Source organism: Lissotriton vulgaris, chromosome 5 (genome assembly GCF_964263255.1).
Source record: "Lissotriton vulgaris chromosome 5, aLisVul1.2, whole genome shotgun sequence".
NCBI lineage: Eukaryota > Metazoa > Chordata > Amphibia > Caudata > Salamandridae > Lissotriton > Lissotriton vulgaris.
In genome coordinates this window covers 1,366,211,730-1,366,236,715 of record NC_141693.1, presented here as the reverse complement: position 1 = coordinate 1,366,236,715, position 24,986 = coordinate 1,366,211,730, and the positions used below count along the sequence as shown (strand labels likewise).

At 48.4% G+C, this 24,986-nt stretch overlaps 1 protein-coding gene across 12 annotated transcripts in view; it reads left to right on the top strand.

Annotated features, from left to right (window-relative positions):
• HIPK1 (homeodomain interacting protein kinase 1) overlaps positions 1–24,986 on the top strand; it is a 733,600-nt gene that overhangs the window by 377,994 nt on the left and 330,620 nt on the right. For all 12 annotated transcript variants that reach the window (XM_086923314.1, XM_086923313.1, XM_086923309.1 and 9 more), the window contains one exon: positions 22,940–23,124. In XM_086923314.1, the coding sequence (XP_086779440.1) occupies positions 22,940–23,124 (185 nt within the window). The remainder of the gene's footprint in view (positions 1–22,939; positions 23,125–24,986) is intronic.

The window sequence follows — 24,986 nt, the reverse complement described above, 5'->3', positions numbered from 1 at the left end:
CCCCAATCATTCCACTCCTGTCGGGGAACACCTTTAGCAATTTCTACCCATTTGGAATACGATAACATCAGACAAATGGGTTCTACAAATTATCCAATCTGGCTAATGCCTGGAGCTTACAGGCACTCCACCGAATATTCCTCCAAGGTCGCACCTCATGTCACAAGAACATCTCACTCTTATAAAGTAAAAGGTTCTTTCTCTATTGCAAAAGGGGGCAATAGAACCAATCCCTTTACAATACTAAGGGACAGGAGTGTACTCCCTCTACTTCCTAATTCCCAAAAAGGATGGCTCTCTCAGGCCTATATTGGACCTCACAGAACGAAATTATACCTTCAGTTGGACCACTCTTATATGGTAACACTCTAACAAGTGCTTCCTCTCCTTCAGCAAGGCGACTTTCTATCCACTCTGGAGTTAAACGACGCTTACTTTCATATTCCAATACACCCTGTGCACCGCAAGTACCTCAGGTTTGTGGTAGCAGGGCAACATTATCAATTCAAAGTCCTTCCCTCTGGAGTGACAACCGCTCCCAGGGTTTTCACAAAATGTTTGGCAGTAGTCGCAGCTCACCTGAGAATGCTACAGGTTCAGGTCTTCCCATAATTAGACGACTGTCTCATAAAGGCCAGTTCGCACAACAGCTGTCTGCGCCACTCACAGAAGACTGTGCAACTCCTGCACCAACTATGATGTACAGTAAAACAGACCAAATCCCATCTCCAACCATCCATGTCTCAAGACTATCTAGGAGCTACTATAGACACACAAAGAGCTCTAGCAAACCCAACTCCAGCCAGAAACAGAAAATTTCAAAACCTAATATGTCAGTTCACGCCTCAACACTCCTTAACAGCTCTAGTGGTCATTCAATTACTGGGAATTATGGTGTCTTGCATAGGGAACTATGAACATGCTAGACTTCAGATGCGTCCCCTACAGGAATGCTTAGCACGTCAGTGGAACCTGGCTTAAGGTCAGTCATCAGATCAAGTGTTGGTAGACGGCCACACCCATCGCTCTCTGCAATGGTGTAACACACAAAACCTTTTGAAAGGGTGGCCCTTCAGTGACCCGGTTCCACAGATAGTACTAACAGCAGACGCATCACTGACTGGTTGGGGAGCGCATCTTCAAACCCACACAATTCAAGGTATATGGAACTCCCAACAAAAAACAGCTTCATATAAATCATCTAGAACTATGATGTTCGAGGCATGTGGGCTGCTGAATTCATATCTGTGCATAGATCGCCGCCTAGTGTTGGGTCCGGATGATTGCACATTGTTGTCCTGGAAGAGTCTTCGAAGTATCACGAGATAGGTGGCTCCTCCCCTGGACTACAGTGTGCATGGGCATCGACTCCATCCCCAGATTGTTTTTTTCCGCCATTGGGTTCGGATGTGTTTCGGTTCCCTCTGTCGGAATCGATAGTTGTTTAACTTTCTTTACTTGAGACCAAAAGGTCTTTAGGACTCGCGTTGGTATTGTCTATCGTTCGGGTTGGTTATTCCTCGGCTCCGAACAACTGCTGCCCTTCCGCGTGCTGTCGGCGCCGACGGGCCTACACGACGCTCCAGACTACTTCATCATGGAACGAAGTCCATTTAAGAGGTGCCCAGTGTGTGCCTCAAAATATCCGCACATCGACGTGCACCCAGTGTGCAACAAGTGCTTGTCGCCGGACCACGACGAGGCCAAGTGTATGGCCTGCTCCAAGTTCTGGTCGAAGAAGACTCTCAAGCTACGCCGGGCCGCTAGACTGCAGGCCCAGAGCTCGGCACCCCCTCCGGCGAACATCTTCGAGGAGGATGTTCAAGACGACACCATCCAGAATGTCTCGGACTATGACCCGGCGTCAGAGATCGAAGAAAGCTACGACGCGGAAGATGAGGAGTTCGAGGAAGTCGTTGAGGAGGTAGGGGACGACGACGGGGCCATTGCCACCGTAGAGGATAGCTCGGAGGAGGAGCTTCCTCACACTGACTCCGGGGCCAGCCACCATTATGAGGCCCAGGTCGAGGGATCGCCTTCGGGCCTTACCCAAGACCTCGATACCCGTCCCACGGCTCCGCCTTCCGGCCCAGTCACGGACATTGGTGCGGCACCACTCCCAGAGCAAAAACTGAAAGTGAAACCATCAGTGTCGACACCACCAGTATCGAAACCGAAAGTGCAAGTCGCACTGGTTGGATCTAAGACTTCGGAGGCCTCGGCACCGAAGAAATCCAAGATGGCCGTCGAGCTCATGAGCCACGCCAAAATGGCCGACCCGAAGACTACGGTGTCGAAGCCGAAGGCGAAGACGCCCGACGCGGCTGCGTCGGCGCCGAAGTTGGTCGACGCTCTGAAGAGTCGAGTCGACGCCAAGAAGGTCGGTGACCATAAGAAGGCCCCGAAGAAGCGCCAGGACGACCCCAAGGCTCTGGCTGCACCGCTTGACCCCAAGGCTCTGGCTGCAACGCTCCCATCTGACAAGGCGAAGGGGGGAGCTGCGTCGGCTCCGAAGACTGCGGCCTTGGTCGCCGACCCGAATCCGGCTTCGGAGGACTCTCTCGAGCCGATCCGTCCCTCTGCCTCGTTTACCAAGATGGTCACAGACTCCCTTCAGCGTATTCGGGAGGGGGCCGCGGCGGTCGACCCGAAGGACACTGTGTCGCCCAAGCCTCTGCAGAAACCGGCGAAGGCGCAGACGCCAATTCTTTTCACGCTGCCGCCAAGGACGGCGCCTAAGGCTTTCGCAGCGAAACCTGGGGCCGGAGTGCCCTTGAAGTTGGCTTCGACTCCAAAGGCATCGTCGGTGGTTCCAAACCCACGACACCAACCACTGGCGGAGGAGGAGCGTCGAGAGGTGGTCATCGACGCCAACACAGGCAAGCTATCTCTCCTTAAACGGAAATTCACCCCGGAGCCGGCGTTGGAGCATTTCCACATCCCACTTAAGAAGAAGTTGGACTCTGCGGGTACATCTGCCCCTATGGAGCCTGCATCTCCGCAAGGTCAGGATCTCTCACCCACTCATTCCAATGCTGGGGAGGGTGATGGAGAAGACGAGGATGAGTATGCTTATCCAGTTTACTCAGACCCCGAGGATGTCACGGAGCCATGGTCTGCTGGGGGCGACCCTGGGGACCCTCATTCGGGACACGAGCCACAGCTTTTTGCTGCCAAAACTTCCCCAACGGAAGACTCTGCGGCCTTCAATGCCTTAATTGAAAGGGCTGCCGCCAATCATGACGTCTACCTCCATGCAGACCCAGTTGATGTCGATTTTCTTTTTGACACTTTCTCGGTGGCAGAAAAGACTGTCAAGACACTGCCAATGCTCAAAGGAGTGTTAAAACATGCGCCAGAAGTTTTCAAGGAGCCCACCCGGGCAAGAGTCATTAATCCTCGTATTGACAAGAAGTACAAGGCAGCGCCCACTGATCCAACGTACATCAAAGGACAGTTGCCGCTAGACTCTCTGGTTGTCTCCAACACACGTAAACGAGCCAACTCACAGACCACGGGTGATGCTCCTCCCCCAGACAAGGAATCAAAAGTGTTTGAGGCTTCAGGGAAACGTATTGCTGCGCAGGCAGCCAATATGTGGCGCATATCCAACACGCAGGCCCTACTTGCACGCTTCGACAGGGCACACTATAACACTCTAGAGACCCTTCTACAGCACTTACCAGATCAGTATAAGGAGGGTGCGGAAATGTTGGTTCAGGAGGGAAAACTTATCACTAATGCCTCAATTAAGTGTGCTCTAGATGTGCCTGATACCGCCTCGCGAGCTATCAACACTAGCGTTCTGCTGCGCCGACATGCATGGCTCAGAATCTCAGGCTTCAAACCGGACATTCAGACTACCATCCTGAACCAAACTGTCAATCCTGACCACCTGTTTGGGCCAGAAGTGGATGCCACCCTAGAGAAAATGAAAAAAGACACTGACACGGCTAAATCTATGGGTGCCCTGCAGTCCCAGCAGTTTCGGGGTGGTTCCTTTCACCGCTCCAACACCAGAGGCACCTCAAGGGGTCAGGCGTCACAATCCACGCAATTTTATAAAAGTAACACCCAATCCTCATATACCAACAAGGGTCGGGTGGATACCGTGGCAACAACGTCAAAGGCAGAGGACGTGGAAATAACAGCTCCAGGTCCTCCACCGCCAGCAAACAGTGACGCCTTGTCACTGCCCCCCGACCACGCAACACCGGTCGGGGGGAGACTCCAGCAGTTCCTGCCCGTGTGGAAGTCCATCACCATGGACAGGTGGGTCATATCTCTTATCCAACACGGTTATTGTCTGGAGCTCACATCCACTCCACCCAACACACCTCCAAAAAGCCGTCCTATGTCCGGCGAGCACTTGCACTTGTTGCAGCAAGAAGTCAACGTCATGCTGCAAAAAGGGGCAATAGAGCTCGTTCCACTGCAGGAAAGGGGTACAGGGGTTTACTCCCTGTACTTTCTCATTCCAAAGAAAGACGGATCCCTCAGGCCCATCCTAGACCTCAGACCTCTCAACTTGTACATTCTGTCAGAACATTTCCATATGCTCACTCTGCAGCAGGTTCTCCCACTGCTTCAGCAGGGGGACTTCCTGGCAACTCTGGATCTCAAGGATGCATACTTTCACATTCCCCTGCATCCTTCACACAGAAAATATCTGCGGTTCACCATTCAAAACCAGCACTACCAGTTCAAGGTTCTGCCTTTTGGGGTCACCACGGCGCCCAGCGTCTTCACGAAGTGCCTAGCAACGGTAGCGGCGCATCTAAGACGTCAAAACATCCACGTCTACCCCTATCTGGACGACTGGCTCATTCAGGCAAAGTCGAACCAGCAGTGCGCCGACCACGTGTCCCACACTATTCACCTTCTGCACGATCTGGGATTCTCACTGAATTACCCAAAATCCCATCTCCAGCCCGCCCACATACGGCAGTATCTGGGGGCAACCATAAACACTCTGGCGGCCACTGCGCAGCCGAATTCAGTGAGAATCGCCAGCATTCAGTCGCTGATCCAAAGATTCAGACCTCAGCACTCGCTTCCAGCAAGAGTGTTCATGCAGTTGATAGGCATGATGGCCTCCTGCATCTCCATTGTCCCGCACGCGAGACTACATATGCGCCCGCTTCAGGAGTGCTTAGCACGTCAGTGGGCTCAGGCTCACGGGCAATTGAAAGACCTAGTGTTGGTGAGGGGTCGGGCATACAACTCTCTGCATTGGTGGAATCCACAAAACCTTTGCAAGGGCCGACCGTTCCAGGAGCATGTGCCACAGATTATCCTGACGACGGATGCTTCTCTCCAGGGTTGGGGAGCGCATGTACTCCATTACACAGTGCAGGGACTATGGACTCTACAGCAGAAGAAGATGCACATCAATGTGTTGGAACTGATGGAGATCTTCATGGCCTTAAAGGCGTTCAAAGTACATCTGTGCAACAAGGTCGTGTTGATCCGGACGGACAACATGACCGCCATGTACTACATTCAGAAACAGGGAGGAACCCACTCTCCGCAGCTGTCTCATCTGGCTCCGAGCATGTGGAAGTGGGCCATTCAGAGGAACATCTTCCTCATGGCAGAACACCTCCCAGGCAAAGACAATCAGATGGCGGACCTGCTCAGCAGGCACAGCCACCAGATGCACGAGTGGGAGTTACATCCATCAGTACTCCAGCCGTACTTTCAAAGATGGGGTCATCCAGAGATAGACCTGTTCGCCACAAGGGAGAAAGCAAAATGCCAAAGCTTCGCCGCCAGGTTCCCACACCCGCAATCGCAGGGCAATGCGATATGGATGAACTGGTCAGGCAAATTTGCGTACGCTTTTCCCCCAGCACCCCTGATACCGCTGGTGGTACGCAAGCTCAGGCAACACTCGATGACTCTCATCCTAGTTGCTCCAACGTGGGCTCGCCAACCATGGTACACCACGTTTCTGGAACTGTCCGTGGTACCGCATCAAAGGCTTCATCTCACACCCAGCCTTCTGACGCAGAGCCATGGCGACATTCAGCACCCAGATCCGCGACAGCTCAACCTGGCGATCTGGCTCCTGAAGTCCTAGAGTTTGGCTACCTCAACCTTCCTCCCAATTGTATGGACATCATTCGGGAGGCAAGGAAGCCCACTACTAGAGCCTGTTATGCGGCCAAATGGAAGCGGTTTGTCATTTATTGCGCAAACCACAACATTAATCCACTAGATGCTTCCATTCAGAACATCATCTGTTACCTGTTCCATCTGTACCAGTGTAATTTGGCATATACTTCCATCCGCATTCACCTATCTGCGATGGCCGCATACCTCCAAAATAGACAGCACCTTTCACTTTTCAAAGTGCCTGCTATCAAAGCTTTTCTGGAAGGACTCAAACGGGTCATTCCACCACGGACCCCACCAGCTCCAGAATGGAACCTCAATGTGGTTCTTACAAGACTGATGGGTCCTCCCTTCGAGCCTCTACACTCCTGCGAACTTCAGTTCTTGACTTGGAAAGTGGCCTTCTTAGTAGCAATTACATCGCTACGAAGGGTTAGTGAGCTGCAAGCCCTCACAATCCAGGAGCCGTTCTTCCAGGTTCATGCTAACAGGGTAGTACTCAGCACTAACCCTAAATTTCTATCCAAGGTTGTGTCTCAGTTCCACATAAACCAAACAATTGAGTTGCCGGTGTTTTTTCAAAATCCTGAGTCACTGGCGGAGCGGATGCTCCACACCCTTGACGTCAAAAGGGCCCTGATGTATTACGTTGACAGGACCAAGTATTTTAGAAAAACTAAGCAGCTTTTCGTTGCCTTTGCGTCACACCACAAAGGTAACGCTATTTCCAAGGCTGGTATTGCTAGGTGGATCGTGAAATGTATTCAGATCTGTTATGCAAAAGCTAAACGCACTCTTACTATTCCACCAAGAGCCCACTCCACCAGAAAGTTGGGGGCCTCTATGGCCTTCCTTGGAAACATTCCCTTAGAGGACATATGTAGAGCAGCCACATGGTCTACCACACATACCTTTACTAAACATTACTGTGTAGACGTGCACTCCAAGCAGCAGGCAGCTGTGGGGCAGGCTGTTCTCAAGACACTTTTCCAAACTGCTGCAGCTGGCACGGGCCGCCGCCGCTAATGGAGGGACTGCTATGTATTCTATGCACAGATATGAATTCAGCAGCCCACATGCCTCGAACTGCAAATGCTACTTACCAGTATGCATCTGTTCTTGGCATGTAGGGCTGCTGACATTCATGTCGCCCGCCCTCCTCCCTGGCGCCTGTAGCAGCTGCAGTATTTACATACATTTCATAGCATGGTCATCACTCACAAAGTTCACTCCATCTCGGCCACAATGGCTAAAAACAATCTGGGGATGGAGTCGATGCCCATGCGCACTGTAGTCCAGGGGAGGAGCCACCTATCTCGTGATACTTCGAAGACTCTTCCAGGACAACAATGTGCAATCATCCGGACCCAACACTAGGCGGCGATCTATGCACAGATATGAATGTCAGCAGCCCTACATGCCAAGAACAGATGCATACTGGTAAGTAGCATTTGCATTTTCTGGCTTTGAAAGCATTTCAAGTTCAGCTAGTACGCACTACTGTACTAATTCATACAGATAACAGGACAACCATGTACTACATTAAAAAACGGGAGGCACACTCCCTCCAACTGTCCAACCTAGCACAGGACATCTGGAGATGGGCCAGTCATCACAAAATCTATCTCCTAGCAGAACACCTCCCAGGAGTGGACAATCAGGTTGCAGATCTGCTAACTCATCAGCCACAGCAAGTCCATGAATGGGAACTACACCCTCAAGTTCTCCTCCCAAACTTTGCATCCTGGTATCCACAACCATTGTCCAAAGGCAATGCACTATGGATGAACTGGTCAGGGATATTTGCTTACGCTTTTTCGCCTCTCCCACTCATTCCATGAGTGGCTCGGAAACTCAAAGAAGCGTCCCTGACACTAATCCTAGTTGCTCCCACATGGGCACATCAACCATGGTTCACAACCTTATGGGAACTCTCGGTAGTTCCTCGTCAAAAACTATGTCTTACACCCAATCTCATACAGACCATGGAGACATAGGACACCCAGTCCCCAGTCAACACAATCTGGTGATCTGGCACCTGAAATCCTAGAGTTTGGCTATCTTAATCTACCGCCAGACTTTATGAATATTATCAAAGAAGCTTGACGTCCTACCACAAGAGCATGCTATGCAGCAAAGTGGAAGTGGTTTGTGATTTACTGTAATAACAACCACATCAACCCGCTTGATGCTTCTGTACAAAACAATATGCTATTTGTTACATCTACAACGTTCCAATTTAGCATACACGTCCATACGTTTACATTAAGCTGCTATAGCCTGATATCTCCAAAATAGACAATATTTATCTCTTTTTAGAGTACCTGTCATTAAAGCGTTTCTGGAGGGACTCGAGTCATTCCCCCGAGACATCCACCTGCTCCAATGTGGAATCTCAACATTTTCCTCACCAGACTAATGGGTCCACCCTTTGAGCCATTGCACAGATGTGAGCTGCAATTTCTCATATGGAAAGTTGCTTTCCTAGTGGCTATTACATCACTCAGAAGAGTGGGTGACCTTCAGGCATTAACTATAGAAATACTTATTTACAAATGCATCAAAACAAAGTAGTTCTTTGGACCAATTCTAAGTTCCTTTCTGCTTTTCATATCATTCAATCTGTGACCTGCCTGTGTTCTACCCTCAACCAGATTCAGCAGCAGAACGTGCACTACACACATTAGATGTGAAAAGAGCATTGCTTTATTACATTGAAAGGACAAAACCTTTCCGTAACACAAATCCGTTTTTTGTTGCTTTTGCTCCACCACACATAGGCAATCCTACATCAAAATCAGGTATTGCAAGGTGGATAGTCAAGTGCATTCAAATATGCTATGCAAAGGCTAAAATAACATTACCAGTTCCCTCTAGAGCACACTTTACACGCAAACTGGGGGCTTGTATGGCATTCCTAGGAAATATACCCATAGATGATATATGCAAAGCTGCAACATGGTCTACACCTCACACATTCAAAAAACAGTATTCTGTTGATGTATTGGCAGCACAGCAAGCTAGAGTAGGCCACGCAGTTTTACGTATACTATTTCAGACTACTGCAACCGCTACATGTTAGCCACCGCTTTGGGAAGAACTGCTATATAGTCTATGCAAAAGCATATGATCTACAGCTCATATGCCTCGAACGGAAAATGCTACTTATCCAGTTTGCATCTGTTCTTGGCGTATAGAACTGTAGAGTCATATGCGCCCCCTGCCTCCCCAGGTACCTATACCTGTTGCAGTAACATCTTACTTGGATACATGCATTCTTGGACATCTTCTTACTACTCTTACTAACTTCATTATCACCCTCTGTGGCAAAACAATGTTAACAATGGAGTTGTGCCCATGCAGACTAACACCGAAAGGAGGAGTCGCCTACCTCGTGACTGGAAAGACTTATTCAAAGAAAAATAAAGTGCAAACATCCGGACCCAAATCTAGATGGCGATCAATGCAAAAGCATATGAATCTAAAGCTCTATATGCCAAGAACAGATGCATACTGGGTAAGTTGCATTTTCCTTCTTTGCATTTGAGTAGAATCTAATTGGAAACTATTTATAATGTTATGCTTGGTTAAGATTAATTTGTTAACCTTTTACACAATGTAATTCTCAGACGTTTCTTTTCAACATTTCAATAATAACGCCACTCTTGAAATCAGAGAAACTGTGGCAAACATTGACTGTCTCCTTTACCCCTAATCACCATACCCCCTTGACCTCAGCGCCTTTGTCGAGGAAAGGCAGACTATTCCTGCACACCCTTGAAAAATATTGCCTCCGACAAGTAGGTGTTGCTTATCTTAGCCCAAGGTTGGTGCATACAATTTGAAATTCCAGGAAATCATAGGATAGTCTGTTCTCAACCAGTAAGGTAAAGAAAGCATTGAATGTAGAGCCAGTAATGGATCTTTCTCCATTATTCAGTTACCAGAAAACTTCAAGATTACATTGCAAGATAATTTTATTTTGTGATGAAGAGGTTAGTTAAAGAGGTTGGTTTATGGCCACCATTACTTTAAAACAGACCTAGTCACAATCACAAATATGTAAATATTAGCAGTAATCAGTGGCGGCTGGTGACATTTGAAAGTGGCGGACGGAACAAGCATGTCCGCAGCTAATGATCCCATCACACTCTACACCCTAGCCTGGCCTTTGCGTGAATGGATTTTTCACTTAACCATGGCCATGCTGGTGTTTTAGGAATTCACGGGGCCCTACTATTACTGTTCTTTCTTACATGAAGCACTTCATCCGTTATACACCGCAGACTATGGATTGCATAAATTGTCTCTGGTGTATTTCACAATATCTTTCTTCTGTCCCTTTTACTGCTCACATTGTTTGGTACATAGTACTTTTGTACACTTTTTCCTGTTCAGGGTATTTAATGTAGAATGTGCAATGTTTTGGTACTTATTTATTTTGTACTGATTCTCATCACAACTTTCTTGTGCACTTTTAAGGTGGAGTTCAGATAGTGGCTCTCCTAGTTTTCTCCCGTGACTGGGAAAGATAATGCAGTGATTGTGGAGGGCCTGTGGGGGAGTCGTGTTCAATCGCGGCCGGCATGACAGGCGGGTGGGGGGAGAGGAAGTGGTAATGTGTTCGTCCCGGGGGGTATGTGGGGCGGCGAGAGGGGTTTGTTAAATTAAAAAACTAAACCATGACAAAAATAATGTAAAACAACTTACCATCCTGCGCCTCAGCTTCCGTGTGGGTCCACCGTCGTCTAGGCGAGGGTGTTAGCATACCCGTGGAGGGTATATCGCAGGTCCCTCCTAAAACTCATTCAATATTACATACTTAACTGGGCATACTTATCCCTAAAATAATTTGCACTCATTTTTCCCAGGCACCTCTGACACCTGCACCAGATGTAATACCCCGGGGCCAGGCACGAAACACATTCTGTGGGATTTCTCACAGCTGCTAACATACTGGACCACTATTCTAAATGGGTCCTCCCGCCGTCCTGCTTTTTCCAAATTGAATTCCTGGCTGCATCGTCATCAGCCAGGAAAGGCGGTTTCCCTCCCTCCCGTCCGCCAATCACAACGCTGCAGTGATAGCGTTGTGATTGGTGAGGCCCCGCCCCACCCGGGTCATTTTCTCTATGGATGCTGCAGCATACATAGAGAACAGGGAGAGTAGGCAGTGTTACTCGGGGGGGGGGGGGGGGGGGGGGGGGGAGTGGCCTGCCCACTGTTGTTCATACTGACTGTTTGGGCGGCCTCAGGCTGCCCAAACAGTCAGTATGCACAACAGGGGGCAAGCCACTCCCCCTGCCCTCGAGCAGGACCACCCACCCCCAACCAGGAACTTCTGCTTTCTCGCCGCACGAGAAGGCAGAAACATAAAATGGTAGTTATTACCATTTATGTTTCTGCCTTCTCGCATGGTGAGAAAGCAGGGGGGCAACGCACCCACGGGGAAGCCACCACTGGGAATAATCGTTCTGTCTTGTAGTTCCTATGAATCTATATAGGATCTGCATGATTAGACAACATCAACTAAGGGATTGGTGTCCAGACTGATTCCAGACTTCCCCAAAGGATATATATATTCTGTAGACCAGCTAGCTCACAGTGCCAATATGAGCGCCTCTTACCAAGGAGCGAATAGCATCTGGCAACTATAGAACATGACAGCGCTGACCCCTCAGGGATTGTGAAAACAGTATGTGCTTTCCGCTCAGTCACTCGTGCTGACTTTGTCTTAGAGAGGTATACAGAATAACCGGTGGGGACGTTTTCAATAGGCATTTGAGCCAGCATCATAATAGTATAAAATACATGTGCAGCAACAACCATGAAACAGAAACGGATGTATATGGTTATGAGCACCAGCAGAGTAAAGAAAAGGTAGAATTCTACAATTGTGCTAAAATAATATATGCAGTCATATGAATACATGACAGTAATAATGCTTACTCCTACGATGCAACCCAAACTAGATGTACCTTAGTGTACCTAGCATGTATGTATGTATGTATGTGTATAGCCAAGAACCACCTTAGGATCGAGCCATCCCCATTACCTGATGCGGGAGAGTGAAGGACCCCGACTAGGTCTCGAGATGGACACCCGGCAAGGGATATCAGACCACTGCGTACTGGATTGTCTGCGTGCAGGGACCACAGCATCTCGGCTCAGCATGGAAGTCTTTCTCCTCTTGTTTGCCCAGGGAAAATGTGGTGCTTATACATCCAAAAGATGTACCCTCAAGGTTTCTACCTAGAAGTGTGCTATGGGCATGTTGGCCAAGGATGCTATAGTGGTGACCCTTATACATAGTTATTATGCAGAAGATGGGAATCCTGCTGTGTTACTGAATTCTAATGCATAATAAATGTGGCTAGATTTCGGTAAAAACCACTCAACATTTATTCAACTCCCAACTAGGTAAAAGGTCAGTGCTTGACTCGTTAAGGTAGGACAAATGTAGGTAAAGTCTGCCATACATCGCCCTCACTCAGTCATACCTAGTTTGAGCACCAGGGAACGTAACTGCTAAAGTTCTGTAATATCCTACAACAACCTGCAATGCTTAATATAATATGCTAGTACTTCATCGTTATCACAAGCTAATTTGTTCAGCACTATAAGCCAATAGGAAACGGTGCATTTGTAGTAGAACAACATTCCTCCTTCCAATTTTAGAAAAAGCACAAATTTCCCAAATTAGAACAGGTAATCGGATTCAAATCATAATCAACGGTGTTGCTCATTCTCATGAACCTGCATAAGAAATCTTATTCAGAACAACTCTTAGTTAAGCATCTGAAAGAGACAAGTAGTTATAGATTCTTTACCCCCAGACGTCAGACTGAATCCAGAGAATTTTTGTGTAGCAGGACCCCTACGCATGGGTAGGTGGCAACGGTCGTCAGCGTTGTGGTTGCCGGGATGACGTTGAATTGTCTAGTTAGACGCAGCCCCTGCACACTCAAGTCAGTTCTTTCTTTTTCCGCGCCAGCCAGCGCAGATCCAGAGACAGCAAGCCCCATAGTCATTTTTTGACTAAACCTTTTTCGACTTTTGACAATGTCTTTTTTGAGTCTTTGACTCCTGGTAGCACATGGGATGTCCCATAGTTGGACCGGCTTTAAGCCTTGTGACTCCTGTCACAAGTTGATGCCCGTCACAGATCCGCACCTCGTGTGTCTCTGGTGCCTGGAGCACGACCATGACTAGAAATCGTACTCAGACTGCTGGGCCATGAATTTAAAGTCTTTGCAAGAGCAGTCCCGAAAGCTCTTGGAGGCATGGCAGTCCGCTCCACATCGTTTGAGGTTCAGGTAGAGAGGAAGGTCTCTGGACCGGTCGCGGAGCCGCCACCTCCACTCGTCATTGAAGTCTTTGCACTCCTCGGGTAAGTCGAAGCACAAGAAGAAGGCGAAGAAGCATTGTCGCTCTTCGCCTTCTCCCTGTCAATCGGCTGATGTGATGCAGGACCTGGAGCGTTGTCGCTCTCCTGCGCCGTCGTCGGAGCCTGCTTCTGGGACAGCTCCGAGCTTCCCTCCTTTTCCAGGAGCGTCCCCTGCCTAGCTTCAAGCTTTTTACGAGGCTCTTCGTAGCATTTTTCGGCAGCCCGCCTCCGCAGGTGCACCTTTGGGCCCCATGGACTCAGCTGAGGGCCCTGGGCCTTCGATGCAAGCGGATTAGGCCCTGGCCCCAGAGGGCCCCCGAGGATCCAGGCCTGGATCCGGATTGGTGCCGGTCGATCTCACGTTACCTTCCCCGGCGCCGATTCCAGTGACAATGCCCCCAACACCGGTCGTGCCCCCAACCGGCATCGACCGCAGCCTCACCCCTGACTTGGACACGGTTACGAACAGACGTCGCTCGACGTTTGTACCGGCGCCGAAGGGTAGTTTTGTACCGCTGTTCATCCCTGGCGTTCCCTATCACCCTGAGTGGCTACGGAGGAGGGGGCTTCGTACGCAGTGGTGATGCGTAGGGCGGCTGAGGCCTTGGTCCTTGAGCTTCCTATGGTGGCAGTCAGGACTAACTTCCTGAGAGTGGTACTACAACTGGCAGTGGCCTCTTTGGAGCCCCTGCTGCCTTTTAGTGAAGCCCTCACAGACATTCTTATGGGTACTTGCTCCAAGGCCAGCACAGGGGCCCCTGTGGACAGGATGATTGCCCGACACCACTGCCTGGCCCCAGGCAACCCACTTTTCCTCTCCCAACACCCCACCCTGAGAGCTTGGTGGGCCAAGCCTCGTTTTTTAAGGGCGCATTCCCTACTGCTCCCCCATATAGGGAATCCAAGAAGCTGGACGACCTTGGGAAGAAGATGTTTTCTTCTGCCAGCTTAGCATTTTGATGGGGTCAAGCTCTCCCATCCGGTGATCACTCCCTGTATCTCGTCCGACCATTTCTTGGTCGACGCCACCCTCACCATTACTGGCCATATCAGAGCCCCTCCCTCAGAGGGCGGCATGGCACGAAAATGGCGGGCTGTAGACACTCAGGTCCTTCTTGACCTCCTCTCGAAATCCCGCCCTTCCCTCACGTCTGACCTCAGCACTGACAAGCTAGCTCATGACATCTCTCACTGGCTTGTCTCGGCTAGCAACATCTTAGCCCCCCTCACCAAATTCCCTCGGTCACGGCACAATCACTCCCATAAGTGGTATAACCCCGATCTTAAAAAGCAACACCTTGAACTCCGCCAACTGGAGCGCAGGTGGAGAAGGGACTATCACACCTCAAGCAGGGAGGGTCGCGCGCAATAAGTATAAGAAAGCCATCATTGCGGCCAAATCCGCATATATCGCGGAAAGAATTCTCTCTGCACCCATTCAATCCAAAGAAATCTTCAAAGTGATTGGGGAACTCACCACCGACACCAGGACTCTCCCTACCCAGGCCCCTACCCAGGAATCTTGCAATGCCCTTAGCTCCTTTTTTGTTGAAAAAATTGTTATGATTAAGGACTCTATCACCACCCCCTCTCCTGACGCTGTTACTACTCCGGTCCCCCATAACTCTTCCTCACTTCTGCACTTCCCTACTCTTGACTCGACCACCCTAGCAAAACTAGCTACCCGGGTCAAGTCTGGTTCCCCGGACGACTGTTGCCCCCCGTCTATACTGCGAGACATCTGCCTCTCTCTTCCCGAAAGCATTCTTCCATTGCTGAACTCGTCTCTTTCCTCGGGCACGGTGCCTGGCTCTTTTAAGGAGGCCGTCCTAGTTCCTCTCTTGAAGAAGCCAGGGGCCGACCCATCGGTCCCAGCCCATTACCGACCTATCTCCCTCCTTCCCTATCTCTCCAAAATCCTGGAAGCCCATGTTACGGCTAGCCTCTCACAGTTTGTCGAAAACTCGAACTTCCTGGAGTCTAACCAAGCCGGTTTCCGACCCGGCCACTCCACGGAGGCAGTCATCTTAGCCGTGCTCGACACTCTGAGAGGCAATGCTGACAAGGGCATTCCCCAGGCCCTGGTCTTGTTAGATCTGTCGGCCACGTTCGACACGGTGGATCATGACATTCTTATCCGCCGTGTCGAGCAGGCCGGCCTCCAGGGCCCAGCGTTGGCCTGGATCCACTCCTTTCTATCTGGTAGGTCTCAGACGGTCAGTCTGGGGACCTTTCGTGGACCCAAAGTCTCCTCCACTTGTGGTGTCCCCCAGGGTTCTTCTCTGTCCCCCCTCCTTTTCAATCTCTATCTTCGCCCCCTTCTTCTTTCTCTGAGGCAGTGGGACGTCACCGTCTTTAACTACGCTGACGACCTACAACTCATCTTTCCTTTCTCCACCCCTTCTGCTGTCTCTAATTTCCATTCTGTTATGTCTCACATTCTCCTCTGGATGAGCCAAAATCAGCTTAAGCTGAATCCCGGAAAGACAGAGCTCCTTCTTCCTGGCAGGAGCTCCATCTATTGGGGTCCACACTTTTGGCCTTCTGGACTCGGCCCTCCCCCTGTCCCTGTGACATCCGTGAAAAGCTTGGGTGTCATCATTGACTCCGAACTCTCCCTCAAGGCCCACGTGGGGGCAGTGGTCTCTTCCTGCATGTACCAGATCCGCAGGATCAGGAAGGTTGCTTACCTCCTGTCCCCCGCAGTCCTACTTCAAGTCACTCTGGCCTTAGTCCTTTCCCGTTTGGACTTTTCCAATTCTCTTTATCATGGCCTGCCAAAAACCCTGCTTTACAGGCTACAGGTCGTGCAGAACCAAGCGGCCCGTCTTGTATTTAGGACCCCTAAATGGCAGTCGGCTAAGCCCCTCCTTGCTAAACTGCATTGGCTCCCTATCAATCTCAGGGCAGCCTTCAAGACCGGCTGCCTAATATTCAAGTCCCTCACTTGCCCTTCACCTAGTTTTCTGAAATCTCTTACCACCCCCTACTGCCCCCCTCGCACTCTCAGATCCTCTCATCTTCACCTCCTGGTCATCCCACCCTTTAAGCTTACAAGGATGGGAGGCCGAAGTTTCTCATATCTTGCCCCTACATTCTGGAATTCTCTTCCCCTTTCTCTCAAATCTGTCACATCACTCATCCTTTTCCGTAAGTCCCTTAAAACCTGGCTTTTCCCCCAATCTGGATAAACTCTAATCTGCCTTTTTCAGCATCCCAATCAGCGCCAGGAAACCTACGGTGATAGTGCGCTTTACAAAAACCTCCTAACATAACATAACATAACATTGGTGAACACTGCATGCCTCGTGGGCCTTTATTCCCATACAGGGTGGAATGCGGTTGCGCAAGTGCTGCCACAGTCCCCGGGGGAGGCCCAGGCCGTTCTCACCGATGCAGTGGCAGAGGTTCGCTACGCAGCTAAGTTCGCCATTTGGTGTGGGCTGGATACCACAGAGACTCTAGGTAGAACGGTTTCCACGTCAGCAGCCTTAAGGCACTGCACCTGTTTGAGGACGTCTGGTTTCTCTGGGGATGTCAAATCAACCCATTTGGACATGCCCGTTGATGGCCGTCGCATGTACGGCGACAAGGCGGACTCCGCTCTTGAGCGATTCAATGAGTCTAGGGCCAAGGCCAGATCTTTGGGCCTGGTGGCAAACTCTTACCCCATGCAATCCGCATTTCGTAGCTTTCGTGGCTACGGAAGGGATGCCTCACCACGTTCTACCCAGTCTTGCCACAGGGCGGCGCAAGCTACCCAGCCTCTGCATAACTGCGGACGTGGGACCCAGCGAAGTGTGTCTGGGGGGCCAGCAGGCGGGCCAGTCCACCCATTCCCCCCTGCAGCAGCCTTCCAGTACCACCAGTGGGCAGCAGGATCCGCCATCACCTCCCCCACTGCCAAAACATCACGTCAGACAGTTGGGTTTTGCAGATCATCCGAAGGGGCTATTCCCTCCACCTCGAGTCTACCCCTCCCTACATGCCACCATTCTTTCATCGCATGTCAGAGGATCACTTGGCCCTTCTACGCCAGGAAGTTTCAGCTCTCTTGGCCAAGGGAGCTACGAAAGCGTCCCTGTGACAGAAGTCTTTCATGGTTGCTACTCCCACTACTTTCTGGTACCCAAGAAGGACAAAGGCCTGCGTCCTGTCTAAGACCTCAGGGCTCTAAACCGCTTCCTCTGGAAGGAGAAGTTCAAGATGCCCACTTTGGCTCAGGTCCTGTCTGCCCTCAACCCCGAAGGATGGATGGTAACTTTGACTTGGAAGGACACCTACGTTCATATTCCCGTCCTCCCTGCCCACACGAGTTACCTACAGATCACAGTAGGCCACAAGCATTTTCAGTTTACTGTGCTCCCCTTTGGCCTTACCAGCGCCCCTCAGGTGGTCACAAAAGTGATGGTGGTGGTCGCAGCTCAGCTGTGCAGATCAGGGGTTCCAGGCGGTCCCTATCTTGACGACTGTTGTTATGTTATGTTATGTTATATTAATTTATTATGCGCACAGATACTCCAGCCAAGGAGCGTCCCGGCGCAGAGACAAGGTAGAACATAACACAACAGAAAAAATGGAAAAACATAAAAGCAGCTAAAACAGGAATGTTTTTATAGCCCTCCGGAAAGTCAAGAGGTCCTCCAGCAGGCGAATTTCAACAGGGAGGGAGTTCCATGCTGACGCAGCTTTTACACTAAACGAGCGGCCTCCCATGCGACTGAGCCTGAATCTGGGGACTACAGCAAGGCGGGCTCGCCCCAAGCAGTCGTCAACCATCTCTAGACTACGGCGAACCTCCTGCACTCGCTGAGGTTCACTATCAATGTGCCAAAGTCACACCTGACTCCCTCTCAGAATCTCCTTTTCAGTTCTGCATACAGTGCAGTTTCGGGCTTATCCTCCCGAACAGCGGGTGTAGGATATTCGGGCTATGATTCCGATGTGCCAGCCTCTATTCCGGATTTCAGTGAGAATGACCCTGAGGCTGCTAGGACTCATGGCCTCCTGCATCCTGCTGGTGGATTATGCCAGGTGGTATCTGCAATGGGACCTGAAGTTCCAGTGGGCGCAGCATCAAGGCAATCTTTCCGATGTCATCCACATCTTGGAAGGGACTGCACGTCAGTTTAGAGGATTGGGTCAGCAGTAGATCCCTCTCCCTTCCCCAACCATAGCTCACATAATGACGCATGTGTCACTCCTGGGATGGGACGGCCACTTGGGAGAGGCGGAGATTAGGGGTCTCTGGTCTCCGGCAGAGTCCGTTCTCCCTATCAACCTTTTGGAGCTCTGGATGAACCATCTTGCACGTCCTACATCCTTCTGTCAAAGAAAGAGTAGTGCAGGTGTTCACAGACAACACCACCGCCATGTGGTACTGCAACAAACCGGGCGGGATGGGTCGTGGACCCTATGTCAAGGGGCTCTTAGCCTTTGGTCATGGCTGGAACGTCAGGGCATATATTTGGTGGTTCAACACCTGGCAGGTTCCCTGAACGGTGGGGCGGACAAACTCAGCCCACCGGTGCATGATGGATCACGAATGGCGTCTTCACTCTGAGGTGGTGCAAAGTCTCTTTCGGCAGTGGGTAAAGCCTTGGTTAGATCTGTTCAGCACCAAAGAGAACGTGCAATGTCAGCAATTCTGCGCAATGGAGTTTCTAATGCGGCACTCGCTTGCCACCGCTTTTCGTCGCAAGTGGAATTGCAGCCTCCTGTACGCCTTTCCGCCTGTTTCACTTCTGCCCAGAGTACTAAAGAAGATCAAGCGCGACTGGGCCATTATTGTGTCTCCAGACTGGGCATAAAAAGTTTGGTACCACGATCTCTTGAGCATGGCCATCGATCCTCTGATCAGACTGCCTCTTCTGGATGATCTTCTGTTAAAGCAGCAGGGGACCGTCCTCCAACAGAACCTGTCCAGCCTCCACCTCCTTGCGTGGAGATTGAGCGGTGACAGTTTATAGCTTTTGACCTTCCTCCCGAAGTCTGTAATGTAATCTTGGCAGCCAGGCGTTCCTCCACTAAAACAGTATACGTCTGTAGATGGAATATGTTTGCATGGTACACAGCAAAGGATGTGGATCCCCTTGCGGCCCCTCTTTCAGAGGTTCTCCTCTTAATTCTATCTTTGGACCAGCAGGGCTCTGCTCTGGGCACTCTTAAAGGTTACGTTTTGGCCATCTCGGCGTTTCTGCACCTTCCTGATCAGCCTTCTCTTTTCAAGTCTCCAAATGTAAATAGATTTCTAAAAGGCATTACTCACCTGTATACTCCTTTCGTAATGCCCCAGTTGGACTTAAATCTTGTTCTTACTTACCTTATGTGTGCTCCCTTTGAGCCACTACAAAATTGTGCTCTTTGTCGTGTTACCTTGAAGACCGCTTCCTGCTTGCCTTCACATTCTGCTCACAGGGTGAGTGAGCTTCAGGCTCTTTCCTCTAAGCCTCCTTTTCTTGCAGTTCATCCAGACAGTGGTCCTTCGCACTAGGCCCTCTTTTCTGCCCAAAGTTGTTACCTCTTTTCACATCGGTCAGACTATCACATTGCGCACCTTCTTCCCGCCTTTGCATCCTTCCAAAGAGGAGGAGAGACTCCAACCTCTGCACCCAAAACATGCGCTGCCCTTAATTTCCAGGTGGCTGATAAACTCTTTGTGAGTTTTGTGGTCGGCAAGAAAGGTCGGGCCTTTTACAAACTTACAATCTCTCGATTTGTTGTCCTATGCATCAAAATCTGCTATTCTTTGACAAAAAAAGTAACCTCCCATAGTACTGCGTGCCCATTCTACCAGGGGGACTGCATCCACTACTGCTTCGAGATGAGGAGTCCCGCTCATTAGCATCTGCCGGGCAGCCACGTGGGCATCCTTGCACATGTTCACAAAACATTATTGCCTAGATAGCCAAGTCCAGAGTGACAGCTGTGTTGCCCTTTCTGTTCTCCAGGACTTTCTGGTATGAACTTGGTTCGCAGACCCATATCCGGGGTTGGCATTGCTGGGGTATCTATTCGAAGATTAGGAATCTATTACTAATTGTCTCTTTCAGATGTACAAGTTACTTAACTTTGGTAACAATATATTTGTAAGAGACATATATTAATTATAGATTCCTTACTGCCCCACCCATCCTCTCCGTTCTGTGAACTGACTACTAGTGTAAGGGACTCCCTTTCAGAGCACTAGTTGTGTGCACCAGTGTTCAGTGTCTTGCATGGCTCTCAGCTTATGGCGTGGAAAGCCGTGTCCGAATTGTCGTCTGTGCGCAGGGGTGGCGTTTAAGTAGACACCACAACGTCATCCCGGCAACCACAACAACGATGATGGACGCGGAGTCTACCGGCGCCACCTACCAACAGGCAGGGGTACTGCTACAGAAAAATTCTTCGGATCCAGTCTGACGCCTGGGGGTTATTCTAAGGTAAGGAATCTATAACTATTATGCCTCTTACAGATGTATCATTACCGAAGGTAAGTAACTTGTTCATTAAGTTCTTTAAAAAAATGGGAACCTGTAATCACTTAATAAAAGCTTGTTGTTAATGTCCTTCCTTATTGCTGCTGAGTTGTGATGTTCCTAGTCACCTGTAATAAGAAAATAATGTGGCTGCCCATCTGCTGCAATTTATAACATTTGAGTTGTGACGTAATAATGCCTGCTGCTAAAGCCAGCAGCTAAGGGCAAAGGCAGTTGACAGGGCATATTTACAGCTGAAGTTCAAACAGTAAAAATGAGAACTGACTTTTCCTACTTCTGATCAGTTTTTATAAAATAAATGCCTGCCTGAATGAGATATTTATGCGAAATGTATGTTGTGTATGATCTAGATCAACCCAGGAGAGATGGAATTTGTCTTCATTGTGGGGGGGGGGGGCGAGCCCTAACACACTGTGCAGCATTTTGGAACAATCTGACTCTCTCCCTGAGACGCCAGCCAAATCTCCTGCTATTCAGAAAAAATCTGAAAACCTGGCTCTTTTTTCAGCCACATAGGCTCTAGCCACCATTCTTTTTTCCATCCTCACACTCCAGCGCCAAGACGCTTCGGCATTCAATCGCTTTACAAGCAAATAAACATTAAAAAAAACATAACATTGTTGTAAACATTAATAACAGCATTGTTTAATCTGATTTGCATTAAACTGTTCCTAGTATATTTCCGAATGAAAATGTAACCTGCTTTTTGGTGTGTAATTTCGAACTACAGATTCTGCTTTTATTCTTCATATTTGCAACCATACTATCTTTTTGTTATAATAGAGCAACCCACCAGGGATTTAAATGGTTTGTGAGCATGGGTGGGAGAGTGTGTAGGAAAAGGTATAAAACATTTCCAAGACTTTTGTTTAGTGCATCATATTATCAGCTCACTGTTCTACTCCAGTAAGTGTGAGTTTTTACATAAATACGTTCTACTATTCAGCATAAAATGTGCTCTTCTAATGTTACATTTGGAATATTTTAGCGCAGATATTCTATTCACAGTTATTCGTATCTTGAAGTTGGGTGTTAAGAGGTATTCTACTTATAACGTATGAGACCCCATGAAGAGTAGTTGAAGAATAGCTCAAAAGAGTTGTTGGTCTGGGGGATTGAAATAGGGGAATTAATTGTAATAGGGAAAGGCTCACTGTTAGATTGGGACATTAGAATGTGAGGAAGAGAGAACCTTTTTTGGCCTTTTGGTCCTTAGTCCATGTGACGCTTCTAGTTGCATCCTTTGGAGGTCAAGGAGCCCATATGAGCGAGCCTGCAGTTTAAGGTTGAAGGAGTATTCAAGACTTGTCCTCCTAGATCTGAAGATGGTAGGACCCCCTGAGATCCAACGTGGAGAAAATAGGTATCGGGAGCAGTTTTGTTAGGATACGCAGTAATTTTGACCATATTTATAATTTAATATGCTAAAATTGTCCCTGCATGAAAAATGTTATTTGAGGTACTGTGCTAAAACTGCACAAGAGTGCAAAACACGAGAGTTACAATTGTGTACTTAAGCTACTCATCTGTGTTTTGTCAAGAATATAGGAACATCACACAATGTCGCATACTAGGCTTCTTTTGTTTTAAACCAAGACATCTTTGGTTACCCTATTGCAGATCTGAAATATTAGGCTGCTGGCTAGTTTCAGCCTATGATTTGGATGGGTCTTTAAGGCTGCAGCGGCCCATTACCCATCTTTCTATATGTCTTAATCATCTTGTGTTTCAGCTTCTGTATTTATCGGTACATTGATAATAGTAGTGCCTGTTTCATTTGTTGTATTTGATAAAATTGAATTTATACTTTAGTATTTTCAACCTACATTTTTATTGCAGGAGATAGTTTATTGTAAAACCCGGTCTAGAGCATCAAAACCAGAAATCCTCTATCAGGCAAGCATTTTTCTATTTCCACTGGCATTCTCATCTCTTCTCTTTTCCTCTCGCAAAGGTGAATATGTCCACAGACTTGGAAGGAACTGATATGTTGGCAGAGAAGGCGGATAGACGAGAGTATATTGATTTGTTAAAGAAAATGTTGACAATAGATGCCGATAAAAGGATTACTCCACTGAAGACGCTAAACCATTCATTTGTTACTATGACTCATTTATTAGATTTCCCACACAGCAACCAGTAAGTACTTTTAATTTCTATTGTCAGTTGTCTGTTTCATGAGCATGGTATTAAACGCCTAAAGGGTTGCATATCAACACCGTTCTCCCTGTTCCTGAAAATGACACATTTTGTATGTATGTATGTATGTATGTGTATATATATATATATATATATATATATATATATATATATATATATATATATATATATATATATATTCAACCACTCCTGACTCCTTCTACAGTAATTGGACTCCGACACAGGGGTAAGCTTTGCCATTAAGCTTGGTATATATATATGTATATGTATGTCAGGCTTGTTGTATGGCTTATCGGGAAATCCCAAAGTTTCAATGACTAAACATGTATCTTTCAGAGCACTCCTAAAGCATGACTATTGGTCTTTAATTGCTGCTTCAACATCGGAGACCACTTTGAGCAACTAATACTTGTCCTTTGTCATCGTCTGTATGATGCCATATCTCATGTGCCCTTCATAGCCAAGATCAACTAACCTAGGCCTCTTCATCAGTCACAAACTAACAATTCTGAGTTAATCGCTGATCACATACTATAATTCCAGGACATGGCTATGGTGGTTAGTAGGTATCATATTGTCTCAACAGTCCTTAGCTTTTCATATCTTAAAATCGTTTTCCTACTTCTCTTGGATAATGACTTAAATAATTTTTCCTCATTACAATCCCCTTCCCTGAGTGTTGACACAACAATCTGACTGCAGCTGTTTAGCATAACAAAACATATGTTGATTACTTGCATGGAAAGATCTAACCCCAGACATCCAGCAGATGTACTAGAGGGCTTTTGGTAAGTGCTAGTCTAATTTAGATAATCTCCGAAACCTAATGTAGCATCAGTGCTTTGGACGTTACATTTACACCTTTCACCTATGTTGTATATGGCATAACAGTCTGCACCCCATGTTTTGTGGCGTCCGTGTTGACAAAAAATGAATCTCAATGTCAAAGGTGTTTAAGACAGGGTCTTCTTTTATATATGACACACATGAAGCTCCTTCCAACATTCTTCTCTCCAGACAGTTTGCCATGGTGGAGAGGTAGCTTAGTGAAGAGAGTTGCTGACTTCAAACCTGGGGACCCAAGTTTGAATCCCGGCGTCAGCACCTAGCTCAACATCCTGTGATTCTGGGCAAATCAACTTGTGTGCCTATTGTCCTGAAGAAAAATGGGAAATTATATACGTGACATGCATTTATGTAATCCCCACTTGATGTACATGATCATGTAGATCATCTTACAGTCTAATGTAATGTACAGTGCTCTGTTGTTCATGTCTAGGTTTGCGCTATATAAGTACTAATACATACATACTATTCTGTCATAAGTCCAAATCTTTGTGGACTTAGTGGAGTGGTGTGGCTCACTGGTTAGAGGCGGCAGACCCGGAAGCAGAGAACAGCCCGAGACCAGGGTTCAATTCCCGACGCGGCAGGGTCGTGAACCAGGGTCAGTGGACTTGATAATTCTCGCCTCGGTGCCTACTCTAACCAGGGATTACACTCGGCAACTCTTGGCATTAGCTTGCCTCATCCCCACAACGGCCCCCCACAAACGCTGGGGATGCCTGATTTCACCTTGGAGATACCCAGGAGAGAACATCTCACAGGTAAAGCCAGGACGGGTTCCCCAGCGGTCTATAGCGCAAGGACGCCTCCAGGTAGCAGTGCGCTTTACAAGACGCACACATTTATTTACATACCTGAACAAACTTAGAAAAATGCTTTAATCAGACCATGTCCATGTCTTCTCTTTTCCAGTTAATCCAGAACTTTTTGCCCCCTATTTATATATTCTGTCTCCGTAAGGTTTTACAAAGGGTGGGAGTGGCAGGGTGATAAGA